Consider the following 18,604-nt stretch of genomic DNA (forward strand, 5'->3'; position numbering starts at 1 on the left):
CGCATGCCAGCCTGCCGCAATGAGACCTTATCTCAGAACACAAGCAAGAGCTAAAAAGATGGCTTAGCAGCTAAGGCACTTGCCTGCAAAGCCTAAGAGCCCAGGTAGAGCTGGATGCACAAGTGGCACATGCGTCTGGAATTCATTTGCAGTGGCTAGAGGCTCTGGCATGTCCACTCTCTCTCAAATAAATAAATAAATAATATATATAATTTTTGTTTGTTTATTTTGAGGTAGGATCTCATTCTAGCCCAGGGTGACCTGGAATTCACTATGTAGTCTCAGGGTGTCCAGGTATGATGGGTCATGTCTTCAATCCCAGCACTCAGAAGGCAGAGGTAGGAGGATTGCCATGAGTTCAAGGCCAGCCTGAGACTACATAGTGAATTCCAGGTCAGCCTGGGCTAGAGTGAGACCTTACCTAGGAACGGGTGGGGAAGATGTTTTCTCTTAATAATATCATGGTTGTTTTTCTTTTTCTTTTTTGTTTTTGTCCTTTGTCAAGGTTCTGTGACTCCCCCACCAGTGACTTGGAAATGCGCAACGGTCGAGGGAGAGGCAAGCGCGTGCGACCTAACAGTAACACACCTGTCAGTGAGACGGCCACAGCCTCGGACAGCAAAGGGACCAGCAGCAGCAGCAGCAAGACCCGAGCGGGAACCAACAGCAAAGGCCGCCGTGGCAGCCAGACTTCCTCGGAGCACCGGCCACCTGCCGGCAGCACCTCTGAGGATGTCAAGGCCAGCCCTTCCTCGGCCAATAAGCGGAAAAACAAGCCCCTTTCAGATATGGAGCTGAATTCCAGCTCAGAGGACTCCAAGGGGAGCAAGCGTGTCCGCACAAATTCCATGGGCTCGGCCACTGGCCCCCTCCCTGGGACCAAGGTAGAATCCACTCTTGTGGACAGAAATTGTCCCTCCCCAGTTCTGATTGACTGTCCCCACCCGAACTGCAACAAGAAGTACAAGCACATCAATGGACTGAAGTACCACCAAGCTCATGCTCACACCGACGACGACAGCAAGCCGGAAGCTGATGGGGACAGTGAGTACGGAGAGGAGCCGCCCCTCCACGCAGACCCCAGCAGCTGCAATGGTGCGTCTGTCTCCCAGAAAGGGTCGTTGTCCCCTGCCCGCTCAGCTACCCCCAAAGCACGGCTTGCAGAGCCTCACAGTCCTTCCCCCTCAAGCAGGCTGAGCACAAAAGGGCTCTGTAAGAAGAAGTTGAGTGGGGAGGGGGACACCGACCTGGGAGCCTTATCCAATGATGGCTCTGACGATGGACCCTCAGTGACGGATGAAACAAGCAATGATGCCTTTGACTCTGTGGAAAGGAAGAGTGTGGAAAAAGAAAAATGTAAAAAGCCGTCCAACTTAAAACCTGAAAAGATGGCTTCCAAGAGCTTAAAGTCGGCCCGGCCCATTGCCCCTGCCATCCCTCCTCAGCAAATCTACACCTTCCAGACTGCCACCTTCACAGCAGCAAGCCCAGGTTCCTCCTCAGGCTTGACCACCACAGTGGTCCAAGCCATGCCCAACAGCCCCCAACTGAAGCCTATTCAGCCCAAGCCCACTGTTATGGGAGAACCTTTCACTGTCAACCCTGCCTTGACCCCAGCCAAGGACAAGAAGAAGAAAGACAAAAAAAAGAAGGAATCGTCAAAGGAACTTGAAAGTCCTCTGACCCCCGGGAAGGTATGCCGAGCAGAGGAAGGTAAAAGCCCATTCAGAGAATCGTCAGGAGATGGGATAAAAATGGAGGGGCTCCTGAATGGCTCCTCAGACCCCCACCAAAGCCGACTAGCTAGCATCAAGGCTGAAGCGGATAAGATCTACAGCTTTACGGACAATGCCCCGAGCCCTTCGATTGGAGGCAGCAGCCGCCTAGAAAACACTACCCCAACCCAGCCCCTGACTCCCCTCCACGTGGTGACCCAGAATGGCGCGGAAGCCAGCTCCGTCAAAACCAACAGCCCAGCCTACTCTGACATCTCTGACGCTGGGGAGGATGGGGAGGGAAAGGGGGACAGTGTCAAATCGAAGGACCCTGAGCAGTTGGTTAAAGAAGGAGCTAAGAAAACACTTTTCCCTCCTCGGCCCCAGAGCAAGGACTCCCCTTACTATCAAGGCTTCGAGAGTTACTACTCTCCGAGTTACGCGCAGTCCAGCCCGGGGCCGCTCAACTCCAGCAGCCAGGGCGGCGGGGAGAGCCAGGCCCTGAAGCCGAAAAAGGACGAGGAGCCCGAGAGCGTCGAGGGCAAGGGGAAGGGTGATGTCTGCGAGGAAAAGAAGCCCGAGCCGAGCAGCTCCAGCCAGCAGCCGTCCGTCATCCAGCAGCGGCCCAACATGTACATGCAGTCGCTGTACTACAACCAGTACGCCTACGTGCCGCCCTACGGCTACAGCGACCAGAGCTACCACACGCACCTGCTGAGCACCAACACCGCCTACCGGCAGCAGTACGAGGAGCAGCAGAAACGGCAGAGCTTGGAGCCGCCGCGGGGCCTCGACAAGAAGGCCGACCTGGGCCTGAAGGAGCGGGAGGCCGCACTCAAGGAGGAGTGGAAACAAAAGCCGTCGGTCCCGCCCACCCTCACCAAGGCTCCCAGCCTGACTGACCTGGTGAAGGCCGGGCCTGGCAAGGCCAAGGAGCCGGGCGCCGATCCTACCAAGTCAGTCATCATTCCCAAGTTAGAAGACTCATCGAAACTCCCCAGCCAGGCGCCTGAGGGGCTTAAAGTGAAGCTGAGTGATGCCAGCCACCTGGGCAAGGAGGCCTCCGAGGCTAAGGCAGGGACCGAGTGTGGCCGGCAGGCAGAGGTGGATCCGATACTCTGGTACCGACAGGTAACAGTTGCTAGGGAAGGAAGGGGGAATGTAGAAAGGCTGTCTGATGGACTTTCTCTCCTGCACAAATCAGGCTGTGTTTATAACGGGGTTCCAACACAATTTAGACTAGGCCGGGCGTGTGGCGCACACCTTCACTTTCAGCACTCGAGGTGCAGAGTAAAAGGATCGCCAAGAGTTCGAGGCCACCCTGAGACTCCATAGTGAATTCCAGGTCAGCCTGGGCTAGAGTGAGACACTACCTCGAAACCTCACCCCCCCCCAAAAAAAAAAATGTAGAAAAATACAGAATTCCTAAAATTATACGACTCTTCCTAATCTAAATTTCTGTTTTAAGTTTTTTCAAGGTAGGGTCTCGCTCTAGCCCAGGCTGACCTGGAATTCACTATGGAGTCTCAGGGTGGCCTCGAACTCACGGTGATCCTCCTACCTCTGCCTCCAGAGTGCTGGGATTAAAGGTGTGCGCCACCACGCCTGGCTTATTTTTACACACTTTAATATGTGTATTTGGGGGGTTGGTGTTTGTGCGCATGTGTGTGCGTGTGTGTGCAGTGGTGCTTGTCCTATGTGTACTTGTGCGGAGGGCTGAGTGTTCACCCCACTTTGGCTCCTCTGCTCTATTTCCTTGAGATAGTCTCTCGCTGAGCCTGGAGAGTATCATTTTTCCACTAGACTGGGTGGCTGTGACCCCTAGCAATCCTCCTGTCTCTGTCGCCTTAGGACAGGGCTATAGGCAGAAGCAACTAGACACTCGATGTGGGTGCTGGGGATCAAATTCAGATCTTATGCTTGTGCATCTCCTCAGCTCTATCTTAATATTTTTGCTAAAAAGCACCATCACCTCCTTAAAAAGTGGGTAAGAAGGCTCCATAAGTTAATTTGTCTCTGGTTAGTTGAACCTCCACTACCAGAACCAGGTCACTGATTCTAGTCCATGTTCCATCTTTTTTAAAAAATTTATTTATTTTAATATTTTTATTTTATTTTATTTTTTTGGTTTTTTGAGGTAGGGTCTCACTCTTATCTAGCCCAGGCTGACCTGGAATTCACTATGTAGTCTTCAGGGTGGCCTCAAACTCACAGTGATCCTCCTTCCTCTGCCTCCCAAGTGCTGGGATTAAAGGCCTGCACCACCATGCCTGGCTATTTTTATTTTTTTATTAGAGGGAGACAGAGAGAGAATGGGCATGCCAGGGCCTCCAGCCACTGCAAACAAACTCCAGATCTATGCAGTACCATCTGTATCAGGCTTACACAGGTTCTGGGGAATTGAACCTGGGTCCTTAACACTTCCCAGGCAAGTGTCTTAACCGCTAAGCCATCTCTCCAGCCCTTATTTTTTGTTTTTGCAAACACAGAGAGATAGTATATGTGTGCATCAGGGCTTTTTGCAATTGCAAACAATTCTAGCTGCAGATACATGCACCACTTTGTGCATCTGGCTTTATTATGTATGTGGGCTCTGGGGAACCAATCCCAGGCCATCAGGCTTTTCCAGCAAGTACCTTTACCCACTTAGTTATCTTCCCTGCCCCCATCTGATTCTTACAAGATAACTTAGTGGTGATCACTTTTTTCCTGGAGATATGGTCTCACTGAGGCCCAGGCTGACCTGGAGTTCACTATGTAGTCTCAGGTTCCAGCTTCCAGTTTTTACGATAGTTTTTGTTGCCTGGTGTAGTGGCACACGCCTTTAATCACAGCACTCTGGAGGCAGAGATAGGAAGATCACTGTGAGTTCAAGACCAGCCTGGAACTACATATTGAATTCCAGGTCAGCCTGGCCTAAAGTGAGACCTTACCTTAGAAGAACAAAAAAGCTGAGCCCAGCTGGGCATGGGTGGAGCATGCCTTCATTTCCAGCACTCAGGAGGTAAAGGTAGGAGAGTCACCATGAGTTCAAGGCCACCCTCAGACTACATAGTGAATCTCTGGTCAGCTTGGGCTAGAGTGAAACCCTACCTTGAGAAACAACAACAATATAAATTACATATCTTTGAGAGAGTGGGAGAGAACGTGAGTGTGTGCGTGCCAGGGCCTCTTGCCACTGCAAGTTATCTCCAGACACTTGCACCTCTTTGTGCATCTGGCTTTACATGGGTACTGGGGAACCAAACCTAGGCCATTGGGTTTTGTAAGCAAACATCTTTAACTGCTTAACTATCTCTCTAGCACCTTTATTATTTATTTGTAAGGGGGGGGGAATGGGCACCCCAGGGCCTCTTTATTTATATTTATTTATTTATGGGGGAGGAAGAGGAAGAGGATGGGAGTGCGAGGACCTCCAGTCACTGCCGACAAACTTCAGATGCCTGTGCCACTCTGCGTCTGGCTTTATATGGGTACTGGGGGCAGGAAGGGACCAAACCCGGGCCATTAGGCCTTGTAAACAAATTTTCTTAAACATTAAGCCATCTCTCTCCAGCCCTCCTTTTTTACTCCAGATGTATGTGCCACTTTGTGCATTGCACTTTAAGTGGTGAGTACTAGGAAATCAAACCTGAGTCCTTAGATTTTGCAAGCCAGCACCTTAACCACTGAGCCATCTCTCCAGCCCCAGCCTTTTTCTTATTTATTTATTTTATTTGTTTTTTATTTTTCAAGGTAGGGTCTTATTCTAGTACAGGCTGACCTGGAATTCACTATGTAATCTCAGGGTGGCCTCAAACTCACGGCAATCCTCCTACCTCTGCCTCCCGAGTGCTGGGATTACAGGTGTGTGCCACCACTCTGGCAGAGGGGAACTTTTTAAGCCAGAGAGAGCAAATTTGGCTTATAAACAAAAATCAATAGAAGCCAAGGTATCTAGTAATTATCTGCTCTGGTGTTTCTACTGTGGCCTTGACTTGAAATATATCTTTTTAAAATATATATATAGTTTTTAAAATATTTGTTTTTATTTATTTATTAGAGACAGGGATTGTGAGAATGGGCGCGCCAGGGCCTCTAGCCACTGCAAACAAACTCCAGACACGTGTGCCACCATGTGAATCTGTCTTATGTGGGATCTGGAAAATGGAACCTGGGTCTTTTGGCTTCACAGGCCAGCGCCTAAAGTGCTAAACCATTTGTCCAGCCCTAAAAACTTTTTTTTATTTTATTTTTATTAAGCCAGAGTATTGGAATATGCCTTTAATCCCAGCACTTGGGAGGCAAAAATAGGAAGATCACCATGATTTCAAGGCCACCTGGAGACTACATAGTAAATTCCAGGTCAGCCTGTGTTAGAGTGAGACCCTACCTCGAAAAACCAAAGTAAATAAATAAATTAAAGTAAAATGTTTTCATTTATTTATTTGTAAGGCAGAAGAGAGAGAATAAGTATGCCAGGGCCTCCAGCCACTGCAAATGAATTCCAGATGCATGTGCCACTTTGTGTATCTGGCTTTATGTGAGTACTGCTAAATTGAAGCCAGGTCATTTGGCTTTGCAGGAAAGTGCCCTAACCACTCATCATTGCTAAGCCCTGATCTGTCATTTGTGTATAACACTCAGCACTCATTCTGTGATTGTTTCAGGAAGCAGAGCCCCGGATGTGGACATATGTTTATCCTGCCAAGTATTCAGACATCAAGTCAGAGGATGAGCGGTGGAAAGAGGAGCGGGACCGCAAGTTGAAGGAGGAGAGGAGTCGGAGTAAGGACTCTGTCCCCAAGGAGGACGGGAAGGAAAGCACAAGTACTGACTGCAAGCTGCCCACATCTGAAGAGTCCCGCCTCGGAAGCAAAGAGCCCCGACCAAGTGTCCATGTGCCTGTGTCCTCCCCCCTCACCCAGCATCAGTCCTACATCCCCTACATGCACGGCTACTCCTACAGCCAGTCCTATGACCCCAACCACCCCAGCTACCGGGGCATGCCTGCTGTGATGATGCAGAACTACCCAGGTACAGCACCAAGCTGCCAGCTGCTCTGTTCACCAGGAAGGGCGATATAAGTACAGTGTCCAGATCCAACTTTGATGCTCAGCTCCAAGGCTAAATTGTATTGGCTTTGATGAGAGCTCCTCTTTATTTAAAAATTTTTAAAAACTTTATTTATTTATATATTTATTTGAGAGAGAAAGAGAATTGGGAGTGCCAGGGCCTCCAGCCACTGCAAGAACTGCAGACACATGTACCACATTGTGCATCTGGCTTATATGAGCCCTGGGGATTCAAACCAGGGTCCTCTGGCTTTGCAGGCAAGTGCCTTAACCACTGAGCCATATCTCCAGCCCAAGAACTCCTTTTATTTTTATTTGTTTGAGAGACAGACAGAGAATGGGCATGCCAAGGCTTCTAGCCACTGAACAAACTCCAGACACATGTGCCAATTGTGCATCTGCCTTACATGGGTCCTGGGCAATTGAACCTGGGTGCTTAGGCTTTCCAGGCAAGTGCCTTAACCACTAAGCATCCCTCCAGTCCCCTAGTGCTCATTTTTTTTTTTAAGTATTTTTATTTATTTGGAAGCTGAGAGAGGTGGGGAGAGACAGAAAGAAGAGAAGAGAATTGGCATGGTAGGGCCTCCAGGTGCTGCAAACGAACTCCAGATGCATGTGCCTCTTTGTGCATCTGGCTTTATGTGGATGCTGGTGAGTTAAACTTAGTTCGTTACGCTTTGCAGGCAAGTGTGTTATCTGTTGAGCCATCTCCCCAGCCCAAGAGCTCCTTTTTTAATGTCTCCTACTATGATGTTATCATTTTAACCCATAAACTCCTTACATGAACCTAATAACAGTCTGAGGGACTCTCTTGCTCCTGCTAGAGGGTGCCCCTCTGTTTGTTTTTCTCAATAACTAAAGATAAAACTCCCATCATACCACAGCTTGTTAAGGCACTGTTGGGAATACAGAAGTAGAGAAAGCAAGTTCCCTCCACTCAAGGGCCTTACGACTTAGTTATAGCAAGAGAGACAGATGTAACAAAATTCAACCCAGAACAACGCATGCATTCTTCTGCAAGTTCATGCTCCTGTGAGGTATGCAGGCAGTCAGGAATGGGAAGAACATTTGGGGGGATGTCCAGCAAGCTTAGCTTGAGAAGGGTTAGTTCTTAGGATTCTCATTAAAATATTTTTATTTTATTTGAGGAGGGGTGGAATGGGCACTCCAGGGCACCAGCTACTGGAAATGAATTATACATGCATGCATCACCTTGTGAATCTGGCTTACATGGGTCCTGGGGAATCAAACCTGAGTCTTTTGGTTTTGTAGGCAAACGCCTTAACCACTAAGCCATTTCTCCAGCCCATACTTTTTTAAAAATTTATTTGCATGTTGGGTATGTGGTGCAAACCTTTAATCCCAACACTTGGGAGGCAGGGGTAGAGGAGGATCGCTGTGAGTTCAAGGGTAACCTGGGACTTCAGAGAGTTTAACAACAACCTGGGCCAGAGTGAGAACCTGCCTCAAAAAACAAAATTGTTTTATTTGCACACATGTTCACAGAGTGTATGTGTGGGAGTGGATATAAATGTATTCATGTCCTTGCAGGGCCCCATACACTCAGCTGCTGCAAGGGCAGGTTTTTTTTTGTTGTTGTTTAGTATATTTTAGTAATTAATTCATTTATTTGAGAGAGAGAATGTACACGCTAGGGCCTCCAGCCACTGCAGTCGAACTTTAGACACATGCACCCCCTTGTGCATCTGGTTTATGTGGGTCCTGGAGAATGAAACCGGGATCCTTTGTCTTTACAGGTAAATGCCTTAAGCGCTAAGCCACCTCTCCAGCCCATGGGCAGGGTTTTGGCCCGCCTTCGTAGGAGCGGCACATCAGGTGTCCCGCTCCACTGCTCTTCCACCAGTTCCTGCGTGAGCCAATCTGTACGACCTTGCCAGATTTTTACAAGGTCTGGCCATTTACTCCCCTTTGGGCTTGGGGTTATAGGAAGCGCATATGGTTTCTAAGCAAACACATAGTGCGTGCACTGATCAAATCAGAGTAATGTTTCCTCTGTCATTTATGTTGGGAGCCTTTGAATTCCTCTCTTCAGATTGTCATAAAATATATAATAGGTTGTCATGAACTGTAGTCACCCCACTGTGCTACAGAATACTAGAACTCCTTCTGTCTGTGTTTGAGTACCTGTTACCTTCCTTTTATTCCCCATAACCCAGTCCTTCTCATCTTGTGCTAATCACAGAAGACAGCTGGGGAGATGTGCAATAGAGTCAGCTTGAGAAAGACTAGTTCTTACACTGTTGTCAGTGAGTTCTTGGGGGGACACAAGGTCAAGGTTTTTTAGGGGAAAAAAAAAGAAGGTACCCAGCAGGCTGGAGAGATGGCTTAGCTGTTAAGCGCTTTCCTGTGAAGCCTAAGGACCCTGGTTCAAGGCTCGATTCCCCAGGATCCATGTTAGCCAGATGCACAAGGGGGCGCACATGTCTGGAGTTTGTTTGCAGTGGCTGGAGGCCCTGGAGCGACCATTCTCTCCTCTATCTGCCTCTTTTTCTCTGTTGCTATCAAGTTTAAAAAAAAAAAAAAAAGATTAAAGGTGCTCAGCTTCATGGCGTACACCTTTAATCCCAAAATTAGGAAGGGAGTATCACTGTGAGTTTGAAGCCAGCCTGAGACTACATAGTCAATTCTAGGTCAGCCTAGAGGGAGAACCTACCTCTAAAAACGAAAAAACAGCTGGGTGTGGTGGCACCACCCTGAGACTCCATAATGAACTTTTGGACTAGAGCAAGACCCTACTTCAAACAAGCAAACAAACAAAAAAGTTACATTCAAATCAGTTTGGGCATTTCTTAGGTTATTTCTTAGAGCCTCCAACATCCTAAATAGTTTGTGCATTATTTGATGACATTATGATATGACAAAATCCAAATGCAAGGCTGGAATGATGGCTCAGCAGTTAGGCACTTGCCTACAAAGCCTAACAACTGGAGTTAGATTCCCTGGTACCAATACCAGTGTAGAGCCAGATGTACAAGTGGTATCTGGAGTTCATTTGCAGTTGATAGAGGCCCTGGCATATCCATTCGTATCCTCTCTCTCTCTCTCAGCTAGGTGTGGTGGCCCATTTGCGCTTTCTCTCTGCCAATTTGATGGCACATGCTTATTATTCCAGTACTCAGGAGGCCTAGCTAGGAGGACTTCTGTGTGTTCAAGGCCAGCCTGAGTCTATATAGTAAATTCTAGGTCAGCCTGGGCTACAGTGAAACCTGACCTTGAAAAAAAAAAAAGGAATAAATGCAGTAAGCATCTTTTTCTTTTCCAAATGCAATAAGTTTTTCTTTTTCTTTCTAAATGCAGTAAACCTTTCAAAGAAAATATTATCTCACCCTTGAGATATTCCTTATTCATCTATAGAGGATGCTTGGTCCAGGCACTGTTGTGATTTAAAAAAAAAAAATTTACTTTTATTTGAGACAGAGAAAAAGGGAGAGAAAGAGAGAATGGGCACACCAGGGCCTCTAGCCATTGCAGACAAAGTCCAGACACATGTGCCACTTTGTGCATCTGGCTTATGTGGGACTTAGAAAATTGAACCTGGGGCCTTAAGCTTCATAGGCATGAGCCTTAACCATTAAACCATCTCTCCAGTCCCACTGTTGATTTTGACTTTGTTTGGTTGGTTGGTTTGCAAGGAATGAGAGTGACTATGGGTGCTCCAGGGCCTCTTGCCACACCAAGCTCACTTCAGACTACACCACTTTGTGCATCTGGCTTTATGTGGGGAATTGGACCAGCCCAACCGGCTGGGCAAGCAAAAGTGTTCAGCCACTGAGCTGTCTCCCCAGTCCTGGTTTGGGGTTTTAGTAGTTTGCTCACTCTAATGTGGACTGGCCTCCAACTCTCAGAGATCCTCCTCTAACCCTAACCTCTGCCTCCCGAGTGTATACACCACCACACCCAGCTTTAGAATATTTTATTTATTTATTTACTTGAAGCGGGGGCATGTTCTAGCCACTGCAGATTGATTGCAGATGCATGTGCCACTTTGTGCATCTGCTTTTACATGGGTACTGGGGAAGCAAACCTGGCTCCTTATGCTTTACAGGCAAGCACCTTGACTTTTGAGCCATCGTTCCAGTCCTGATTTGGGATTGTTGAGAAAGGGTTTGCTGTATAGCTCTACGTGGCCTGCAGTTCGCGACACAGACCAGGCCGGTTCTGTCGCCACTGTCTCCTGTGCGCTGACACCACTGTCACGTACACTACGCCCAGATTTGTTTTCCTTTAAATATTCTTATTTACATATTTATTTGAGCAGGAGAGAGAAAGGCAGACAGAGAGAAAGAATGGGCATGACAGGGCATCAGACATTGCAAACTAACTCCAGAAGTAGGGCACTTGCGTCACCTTGTACATCTGGCTTACATGGGACCTGGGGAGTCGAACATGAGTCTTTAGGCTTTGCAGTCAAGTGCCTTAACTGCTAAGCCATCTCTCCAGCCCTAGATTGTTTTTTGAGTCAGGGTCTTTTGGAGCCCATACTAGCTTCAAACTATGTAGCCCAGTAGCCCAGGTTGACCTCAAACTTGCAACTTTCCTGCCTCAACCATCCCAGCGTTGGGATTACAGTTGTATGTCCCTGTGCCTGATGGGTATCATTTTGGAGAAAACTTTCAGAAAGGTACATTTGCTCAAGGTTACCGAGCAAGTATGTCTTCGAGTATTGGTTCAGCCTAAGGCCATCTGACTGGATCCCAGAGTCTTTCTGCTTTATGATATTACTACTTCAGGATGAATCTGATACCGTTTGAAGAACTATCGAAGATCTGGAGAAGCCATTTCTGTGAAGCTTGAGTGTCGTCTTCCTTATATCCCGGCACTCATTTTTCCTGTAGAGCTCTTTAAAGAAGGAACAAGCCAATAGTGTCACCACAGAGACACCATGGTAGAAAATAGCCTGTGTCTAAGAAAGCTGACGCCAACCTGAGCAAGCTCATAAGAGCAGCTCCTTCTTCCACTCTCATTTCTTTGACTGTGGAATCTCTCCTTCCCCAGGTTCGTACTTGCCTTCCAGCTACTCCTTCTCTCCGTATGGCAGCAAGGTCTCAGGTGGTGAAGATGTTGACAAGGCACGAGCCAGCCCCAGCGTTAGCTGCAAATCCAGCTCCGAGTCCAAGGCCTTGGACATCTTGCAGCAGCATGCCAGTCACTACAAGAGCAAGTCTCCAACGGTAAGGGAAGTGCAATGCTTCCAGCTGTTGCCCACACGCCAGCAAGGCTGTGTCCAGGGTCTTAGAGACAGCAGCCAGTTCAGGTCCTGACCACAGCACATCTTGGATGATTTGATATTGGCCCTACTGGGTCACCTCCTTTACTTGCAAATATCCTGAATTATTAGGGCTTCGTAATGTGGGGCCCTGGTTATATCATTAGCATGTCTGGTCTCATCGTAGTGCTTTTGTATGTCTCCTTTCCTTTCCAGATAAGTGATAAAAATTCTCAGGAGCGAGATCGGGGAGGCTGTGGGGTGGTCGGGGGTGGTAGCAGCTGTAGCAGTGTTGGAGGAACAGGCGGGGGCGAGCGGAGCGTCGACCGGCCCCGCACCTCCCCTTCCCAGCGCCTGATGTCCACACACCACCACCACCACCACTTGGGCTACTCGCTACTCCCAGCACAGTACAGCCTGCCCTATGCAGCAGGTAAGCCTGTTGTCCTGTCCCCTTTACTCTCACTTGCATCCCAGTCGCAGTACAAGGCCTCCTGCCCCACAAGAGTCTTGTTTCAAAATAATTCTTTGCAAGATAAAAAAAGAACAAGAGAAGACTTGGGTGGGTGCTAGGCCCTCTTCCTGCTGCAAACAAACTTGAAATGGAAATGCGTGTGCCACTTCACACGTCTGGCTTTACATGGTACTGCGGAGCCAAATCCAGGATAGCAGGCTTTGCAAGCAAGCACATTTAATTGCTGAGTCATCTTCCCAGTCCCTCTCGCCTTTTTATTTTTATTTTTTCGAAGTAGGGTCTCACTCTAGCCCTGGCTGACCTGGAATTAACTATGTAGTCTCGGGGCGGCCTCAAACTCTCAGCTGTCCTCCTACCTCTGCCTCCCGAGTGCTGGGATTGAAGGCATGTGCCACCACGCGCAGCTTCCCTCTCCCCTTTTTAAAGAAAAATCTGAGCCGGACACGGTGGCCCACGCCTGTAACTCCAGCAGTACTCAGGAGGCTGAGGTAGGAGGTCGATTCATCTCAAGGCCATCCCATGCTACAGAGTGAGACTTTGTCTCAAACAAAAAAGCTTCTAATCCGCCCTGAGTCCCAGACCCCTGCAGATAGTCATTAAGCACATGACATTTATTTCCTCCCTGGGAGCCTGTGGGCTTTCACTCCTCCAGAATGTTGGCTTTCCTAGTCAGCAAAATAAGGAACAGGTGTTGCCGAAGAGAAGCGAGCAGCTGGAAACAGCTGTGCTGTGCTCTGCCACAGGACCTAGCCAGGTATCGGGGTGTTTCCCCCCATCAGCCTCCCAAACTCAGTGGAGCTAGGTCTTCATAGCCAGTGCAGTCACCTGTGAGGGGATGTTTCTGAATGCTCTACTAAACATGTCCTCCTGCTTGTCCAGGGCTCTCCTCTACAGCCATTGTTGCCAGCCAGCAAGGCTCAACTCCCTCACTCTACCCACCGCCCAGGAGGTGAGAATGGTGAGTAGCTTTTGATAATAAGAGACAACAAATTGCTATATAGACATAGCTGCTACTGAGTCACAGAATCCCTGTGAGGCCCAAATTAGAGGTCACTGTGAGGTCAGCGACCTGCAAAAGGTATAACACTGGCCAAATCTCTCGTACCAGCCCATCCCCCTTAGAATGCCATCTTGTGGTTGTTTTACCAGCAGGCCAGGTACCTGTTGACCTATCCATGTTTCCCTTGCAGAACACCAAGTGCCCGGATAAAGTCAACTTGCTGGGCCAGAATGGCTCACCCAAGGAGGTGCTGGAGGTGCCATGTAGACATCAGTTAAATGGTGTTGGTCATTCTGTTTGCCATTCCTCCCGTGACTGAAGGCAGACGCTTGGCTGGCTCACCTCCATCAGACCCGCGGACTCCCTAACTCTCCCTCTTCCTCAGGAGCTGGAGAGCTGGTACTTTGCAAAACTATTTATTCTCTCAGCCACAGTTATGACTGTCGTGGCGTCTGTGGAGATGAAGGCATGGGGTGCAACCGGGGAACACGGCCTCAGCCCAGAGAAGTCACTGCTCTGTTCCCAAAGCCCCTGGTCTGCTGCCAAAGCAGTATCCCCAAACTTAGAGGGACTCCAAGCACTGGGTAAGGTCTGAAGACAGCACAGCAGCCATACCCCTCACTGTCATTACCACCACCACCAGAGTCCACATCTTCCCCAGTGGTTTGGGCCCTGGGAACTGGCAGCATGTGGAGGAATTAGAATCTCAGGAAAGAAATCGGGGGCTGTTTTCTCTAATAGTGAAGACAAGGTCTTCAAACAGGGAGACTTCCCCTCTAACATGAGCACAGATAAATGCTCAGAGCCTAACCTGGAGAGGAAGACCAAGGCGTTTGTTCCAGCAGGGCCTGGCCCTCCCTGTGAGGCAGAGGGCAGGGGCTCCACCCCCAGCACAGGCTCCCTGGGGACGCAGGGAGGAGCTGGAGCACGAGTGGAGTCTGTGAATGGAATCTGCCTCCTCACTAAGTCCTGCTGCTTCTCATCTCCCCATCCCTTGTCCTTTCTCTCTTCCCTCCTAACCCCTTGGTGCCTTTCCCGGGGGGGTCCTCTTACTGATCTCACCTCTTTTCCACTGCTTGGCTCTTAAGACTTGGGCAGAGAAAGTAGAATTCCTCCCAGCACAGGGGACCTTGTAGGGTAATGCCCAGAAGGCAGGCCCTGAGAACATCCAGCAGTTCTTGGTGATGCCTTGTCCATCCAGCCACCTGAATATCTTTCTCTCGTGTAGGCCATAAATGTACACAGCCCAGTTCTTCTCAAACTGTAACCTCCATGTGTGCCAATACGAGCTGTGAGTCTTTGTAACACACAGTTTTGTTTTGGGGCCACTGGCCATTGGAGTTGATTTGCTCCACAGACCTTTAAAAAAACAAATCCAAGCATTATGCGCCTGAGCCACAGAGTGGGCTCCATGTGGCTGCACTTTGAGACAGCAGACATTGCTCGCTGTCCTGAGAAACCGCCTCTTTGGGTCTGTCTGAACTCCAGAGCTCTGTGCGCTGGGAACGTAGTAATGATTTGGTAGCTCTATTGGCATCACTTCCTTTCTAAGGTGTGGATGCTTTACTTAGCTCTTTACTTTTGCAAGATATTATCCCCGTTGTTCTCCTCCCCTCCTGTCTTTCTGTCCCCCTCTGGATTACAAGAGAAAGATCCACAAACACTAGCCTAGGCTAGAGGAATGTTTGTGGCTAGAGTGCCCAAAGTGACAGTTTTAAGAGCAGGAAGGTGGCTTTGACTTCTTCTGGAGAATGGGAAGGTAGGGGACACGAAGCACAATGCCCCGTTAAGGTGCTTTCCAGGAACCCTAGAGCCCTGTATATAGAGAGGCTTGGGGTCATTTGCCCAAGAGGAGTGAGTCCCTCTGACCTACAGACCTTTTTCTAGGTTCCCATGACCTTGTTTTTGTTAAAAGTTGGGTTCTGGGCACTCACTCAAACCCCATGCTTTAGACCAGTTGGCAGGACCCCAAGCAGCCTCTCTGACCACCATCACTCCTGGTGCCTGCTGCCCAGTGCTTTAAGCAATGAGGTCTTTTAATCTGTGGAAGTAGATGTTGGGGATACTTCCCAGCCTAGCCCAAGTCCCCCTGCTAAGAGGGTGACTGAGTGTCAGCCTGACTATGTCCTCCTAGCCCCGGAGCAGTGCCCATCTCTGTTCCTGTTTGTTTTCAGTATTGTGTTTGTGTCTGTGGCGCTGGCCCGCAGCGTGCTCTGTACATACTGTAAAGAAACCAACAGAGCAAATTTCCTTTCCACCGGGCAGGCATGGGCTGCATTCCTGCCCCTTCCACCTCATCTGTGACACAGGAGGAGCCTCCATATTTGCAGGACAGCCTTAGGTTCTTCAAAGGGAACAACTTTTTATATATATTTTCCCCCCTTAAAATACTTTGAGCTCTTTGATCCTTCTAAGTCCCCCTTGAAGAGTAGGGGAAAGCACTGACAGAGTGAATGATGCTGCCTTCTCGGCCCTGATATTCCGGGTCCCCATCCTTAGCAAGCCCAGGCTTCCCTCCCCAAAGCAGCACAACTCAGCAACGGCCTTGGCAATCCTTGCCAAGTGCCGAGTGGAAGATCTGTTGTCCATCCCCAGCTTGTCTCAAGAACACAGAGGGGGCCATGACCTTGTCACAGGAACAGGGTACTCACAGAGGGTTCCCAGATCAGCACACCAAGCCTCTCCCTGGGCCCAGCCTACCCAGGCCTCGCCCTCATGTCAACGCTGTGAGCCCCTGTGGAGGAGGAGTCAGAGAACGAGGACCTCACCCAGCTTGACTGCTGCTGCTTACAACTCACACTCGCTTCCTCCTCACGATGTGCCAGTTCCCCTCACCTCCTCCCTGCCTTATACACTCTGAAGGTTGTAATTCGTCTATCCTGCTCCCTCCATACATCTCAAGGTCAAAGACCCACACACGAAAGGGTAAGAGGGCACCTTATACAGTGAAATTGTCATTGCTTGAACCTTTGCTCCCGGCTGCAGGGTGGGGCGGTAGGATTGAGGTTAGGAGTGGCTTAGACTACAGCAGGGCCAGAGACCTGCACAGGCGTCGAGGCCCGCGTGTCGCTCACACCCTTATCCCCTGTCAGCATCCCACTGTGTGCATTGATGCCCCAGGATTCACCTGGGCAGCTAGCTGGCCCTGTAATCTGGGCCTTTGTCATTTATTACTAGGGCATCCCAGGAAACTTGCCAGTGATCCCCTGCCATGGGCCCCTCCTGGGATTAAGCCCCTCCCAGGCCTTGTCCCCAGCCCCTCCTGCCCCAGCCCACCCGCTTGCCTTGGTGCTCAGCCCTCCCAACTGGGAGCAGGTTGGGGCAAGCTGGAGGCCCGGGCTGGAGGGGCAGTGTTGCTGTTCATAGCTTTTGTTCCATTGGCGTTGCTCTGTTGGATTTTATTTCAGTCTTCCTGGTTCTTCCCTTCTGTAAAGTGTACATTTCCAAGTTCCTTGTTTTTTTATATATATATATAAATATATATATATACAAACTGTACTCTTTTTGCCTTTGTACATTCAGGCAAGAAGAGAAAATAAATCTTTTTAAGAGACAATCACAAATCTGTGAGGGCTGCTGGTTATTTCTCCTTGGAGTTTGCTGCTGAGCTGCCACCTCCCAACTTTCCTGTTCTCCCTCAGCTTCCCCTCTCCCCCTGCACCTCTTGTCCTGCTCCATATGCATCTTCAGCTCCACCTGCCCTGGCTGACAGCAAGCTGTTGAATCTCGTATGCAGACTACCTGTCTGGAACCTTTTCCTGCCCAGCAATGTTTTCTGGCTGGGCCACTGGCCTCCTCTCTCTACCCTTCAACCCCATTCACCAAAGTGGCTTTAGGCCCCTGGGTTCCCTAAGACTTAATCTGGAAGCCCTGGCTTTGGACATTCACCTCTGAGACTATGCAGCTGGGAGGAGCTGTATGCCAAGGAGCTTGCACTACTTAAACCTGCCTGGGAGTCAGGATGGATGGTCTTTAGGAACAAGTGGAAAACTACACCCTGAACACTTCACCCCACACCCCCCCCAACCCATCCCAGCTTCAAAGTGTGCTAATCCAGAGCCCAGAGAATCATTCCTATGGTTACCCTAAGGGAACAAGGGCTAAGGGCTATGGGTCAAGAGTATCGGATCAGAATTTCAAAGGGTGGGACCTTCTGAAACAGCCCAACCAAACCATTGTTCAGCCTTTCTCCTTTACCTTCCTCCTCCCCTTTGTCTCTACTTCCTCTTAATTGGCTTTGGAATTGAAGTATATTTTTTAAATTATTTGTTGTATTTATTGAATAAAGTTTTTAATGTCCCTGTTCTTAAATTTAGACTAAAGTTTGCCTTTCACCTATCTCCCCTGACCCTCTCCCCCTCCCACAAATAATCCTACCTTCTAAATTGTATTTTTATAACTAAAGTGCTGCCTTGTATTTCGAATTTCTTTTCTCCTGTCAGTGTCTTCAACAGTTAAAAGGTTGGTTTGTTTTGGGAGGGGGGTTCCAGGTGTGGTCTCACTCTAGCTCAGGCTGGCCTTGAACTCAGTGATCCTTTTACCTCTGCTGGGATTAAATGCATGTGCCACCATTTTTTTTAAATAACTGGTTAGACTTCAGCTGTATTATTGATTGATTAATTGATTGAGTGAGTGAGTGAGTGGGGAAAGGAGAATGAGAATGGGCATGCCGAGGTCTCTAGCCACTGCAAACGAACTCCAGATGCACATACCACCTTGTGCATCTGGCTTACGTGTGTCCTGTGCAATGAACTGAACCTGAGTCTTTTGGTAAGTGCCTTAATTGTTAAGCCATCTCTCTAGTAACCTCCCTCCCTTCTTTTTAAAGGGGAATTTTGAGTAAACATTAGAGTTTGGCCCATTTGCTGACTGTGTTCAACAGGACCCACCAGCAGATGGCGGCAGCAGCTCAGGTGTATTTCCCCTTAGTCTGCTAGTCTAGGAGAGTTAGAGCTGCATTTGGAGGTTTTTTCTTTTCTTCTTTATTCCTGTGTGTAAATTACATTGAATTCTGACCTGCCTGCTCCCTTTAGGGTACCTCTGGGAGTCGTGTGCTCAGTGGTGGAGATCTTCGAGCCATTCTGATTTCAAGTGAATGTGTCAAGTTCTGGACTTATTCTGGTACTTGACAGT

General features: G+C 48.9%; 1 protein-coding gene across 2 annotated transcripts in view; it reads left to right on the forward strand.

The window, feature by feature from the left end:
* Znf609 (zinc finger protein 609) overlaps positions 1-17,782 on the forward strand; it is a 147,906-nt gene extending 130,124 nt beyond the window's left edge. For both annotated transcript variants that reach the window (XM_045161086.1, XM_045161085.1), the window contains 6 exons: positions 506-2,846; positions 6,365-6,731; positions 11,786-11,961; positions 12,213-12,429; positions 13,351-13,429; positions 13,662-17,782. In XM_045161086.1, coding sequence (XP_045017021.1) covers positions 506-2,846; positions 6,365-6,731; positions 11,786-11,961; positions 12,213-12,429; positions 13,351-13,424 — 3,175 coding nt within the window. In that variant the 3' untranslated portion in view covers positions 13,425-13,429; positions 13,662-17,782. The remainder of the gene's footprint in view (positions 1-505; positions 2,847-6,364; positions 6,732-11,785; positions 11,962-12,212; positions 12,430-13,350; positions 13,430-13,661) is intronic.
* The last annotated feature ends 822 nt before the right edge of the window (positions 17,783-18,604 follow it).

Source organism: Jaculus jaculus, chromosome 10, assembly GCF_020740685.1.
Source record: "Jaculus jaculus isolate mJacJac1 chromosome 10, mJacJac1.mat.Y.cur, whole genome shotgun sequence".
NCBI classification, from domain to species: Eukaryota; Metazoa; Chordata; class Mammalia; order Rodentia; family Dipodidae; genus Jaculus; species Jaculus jaculus.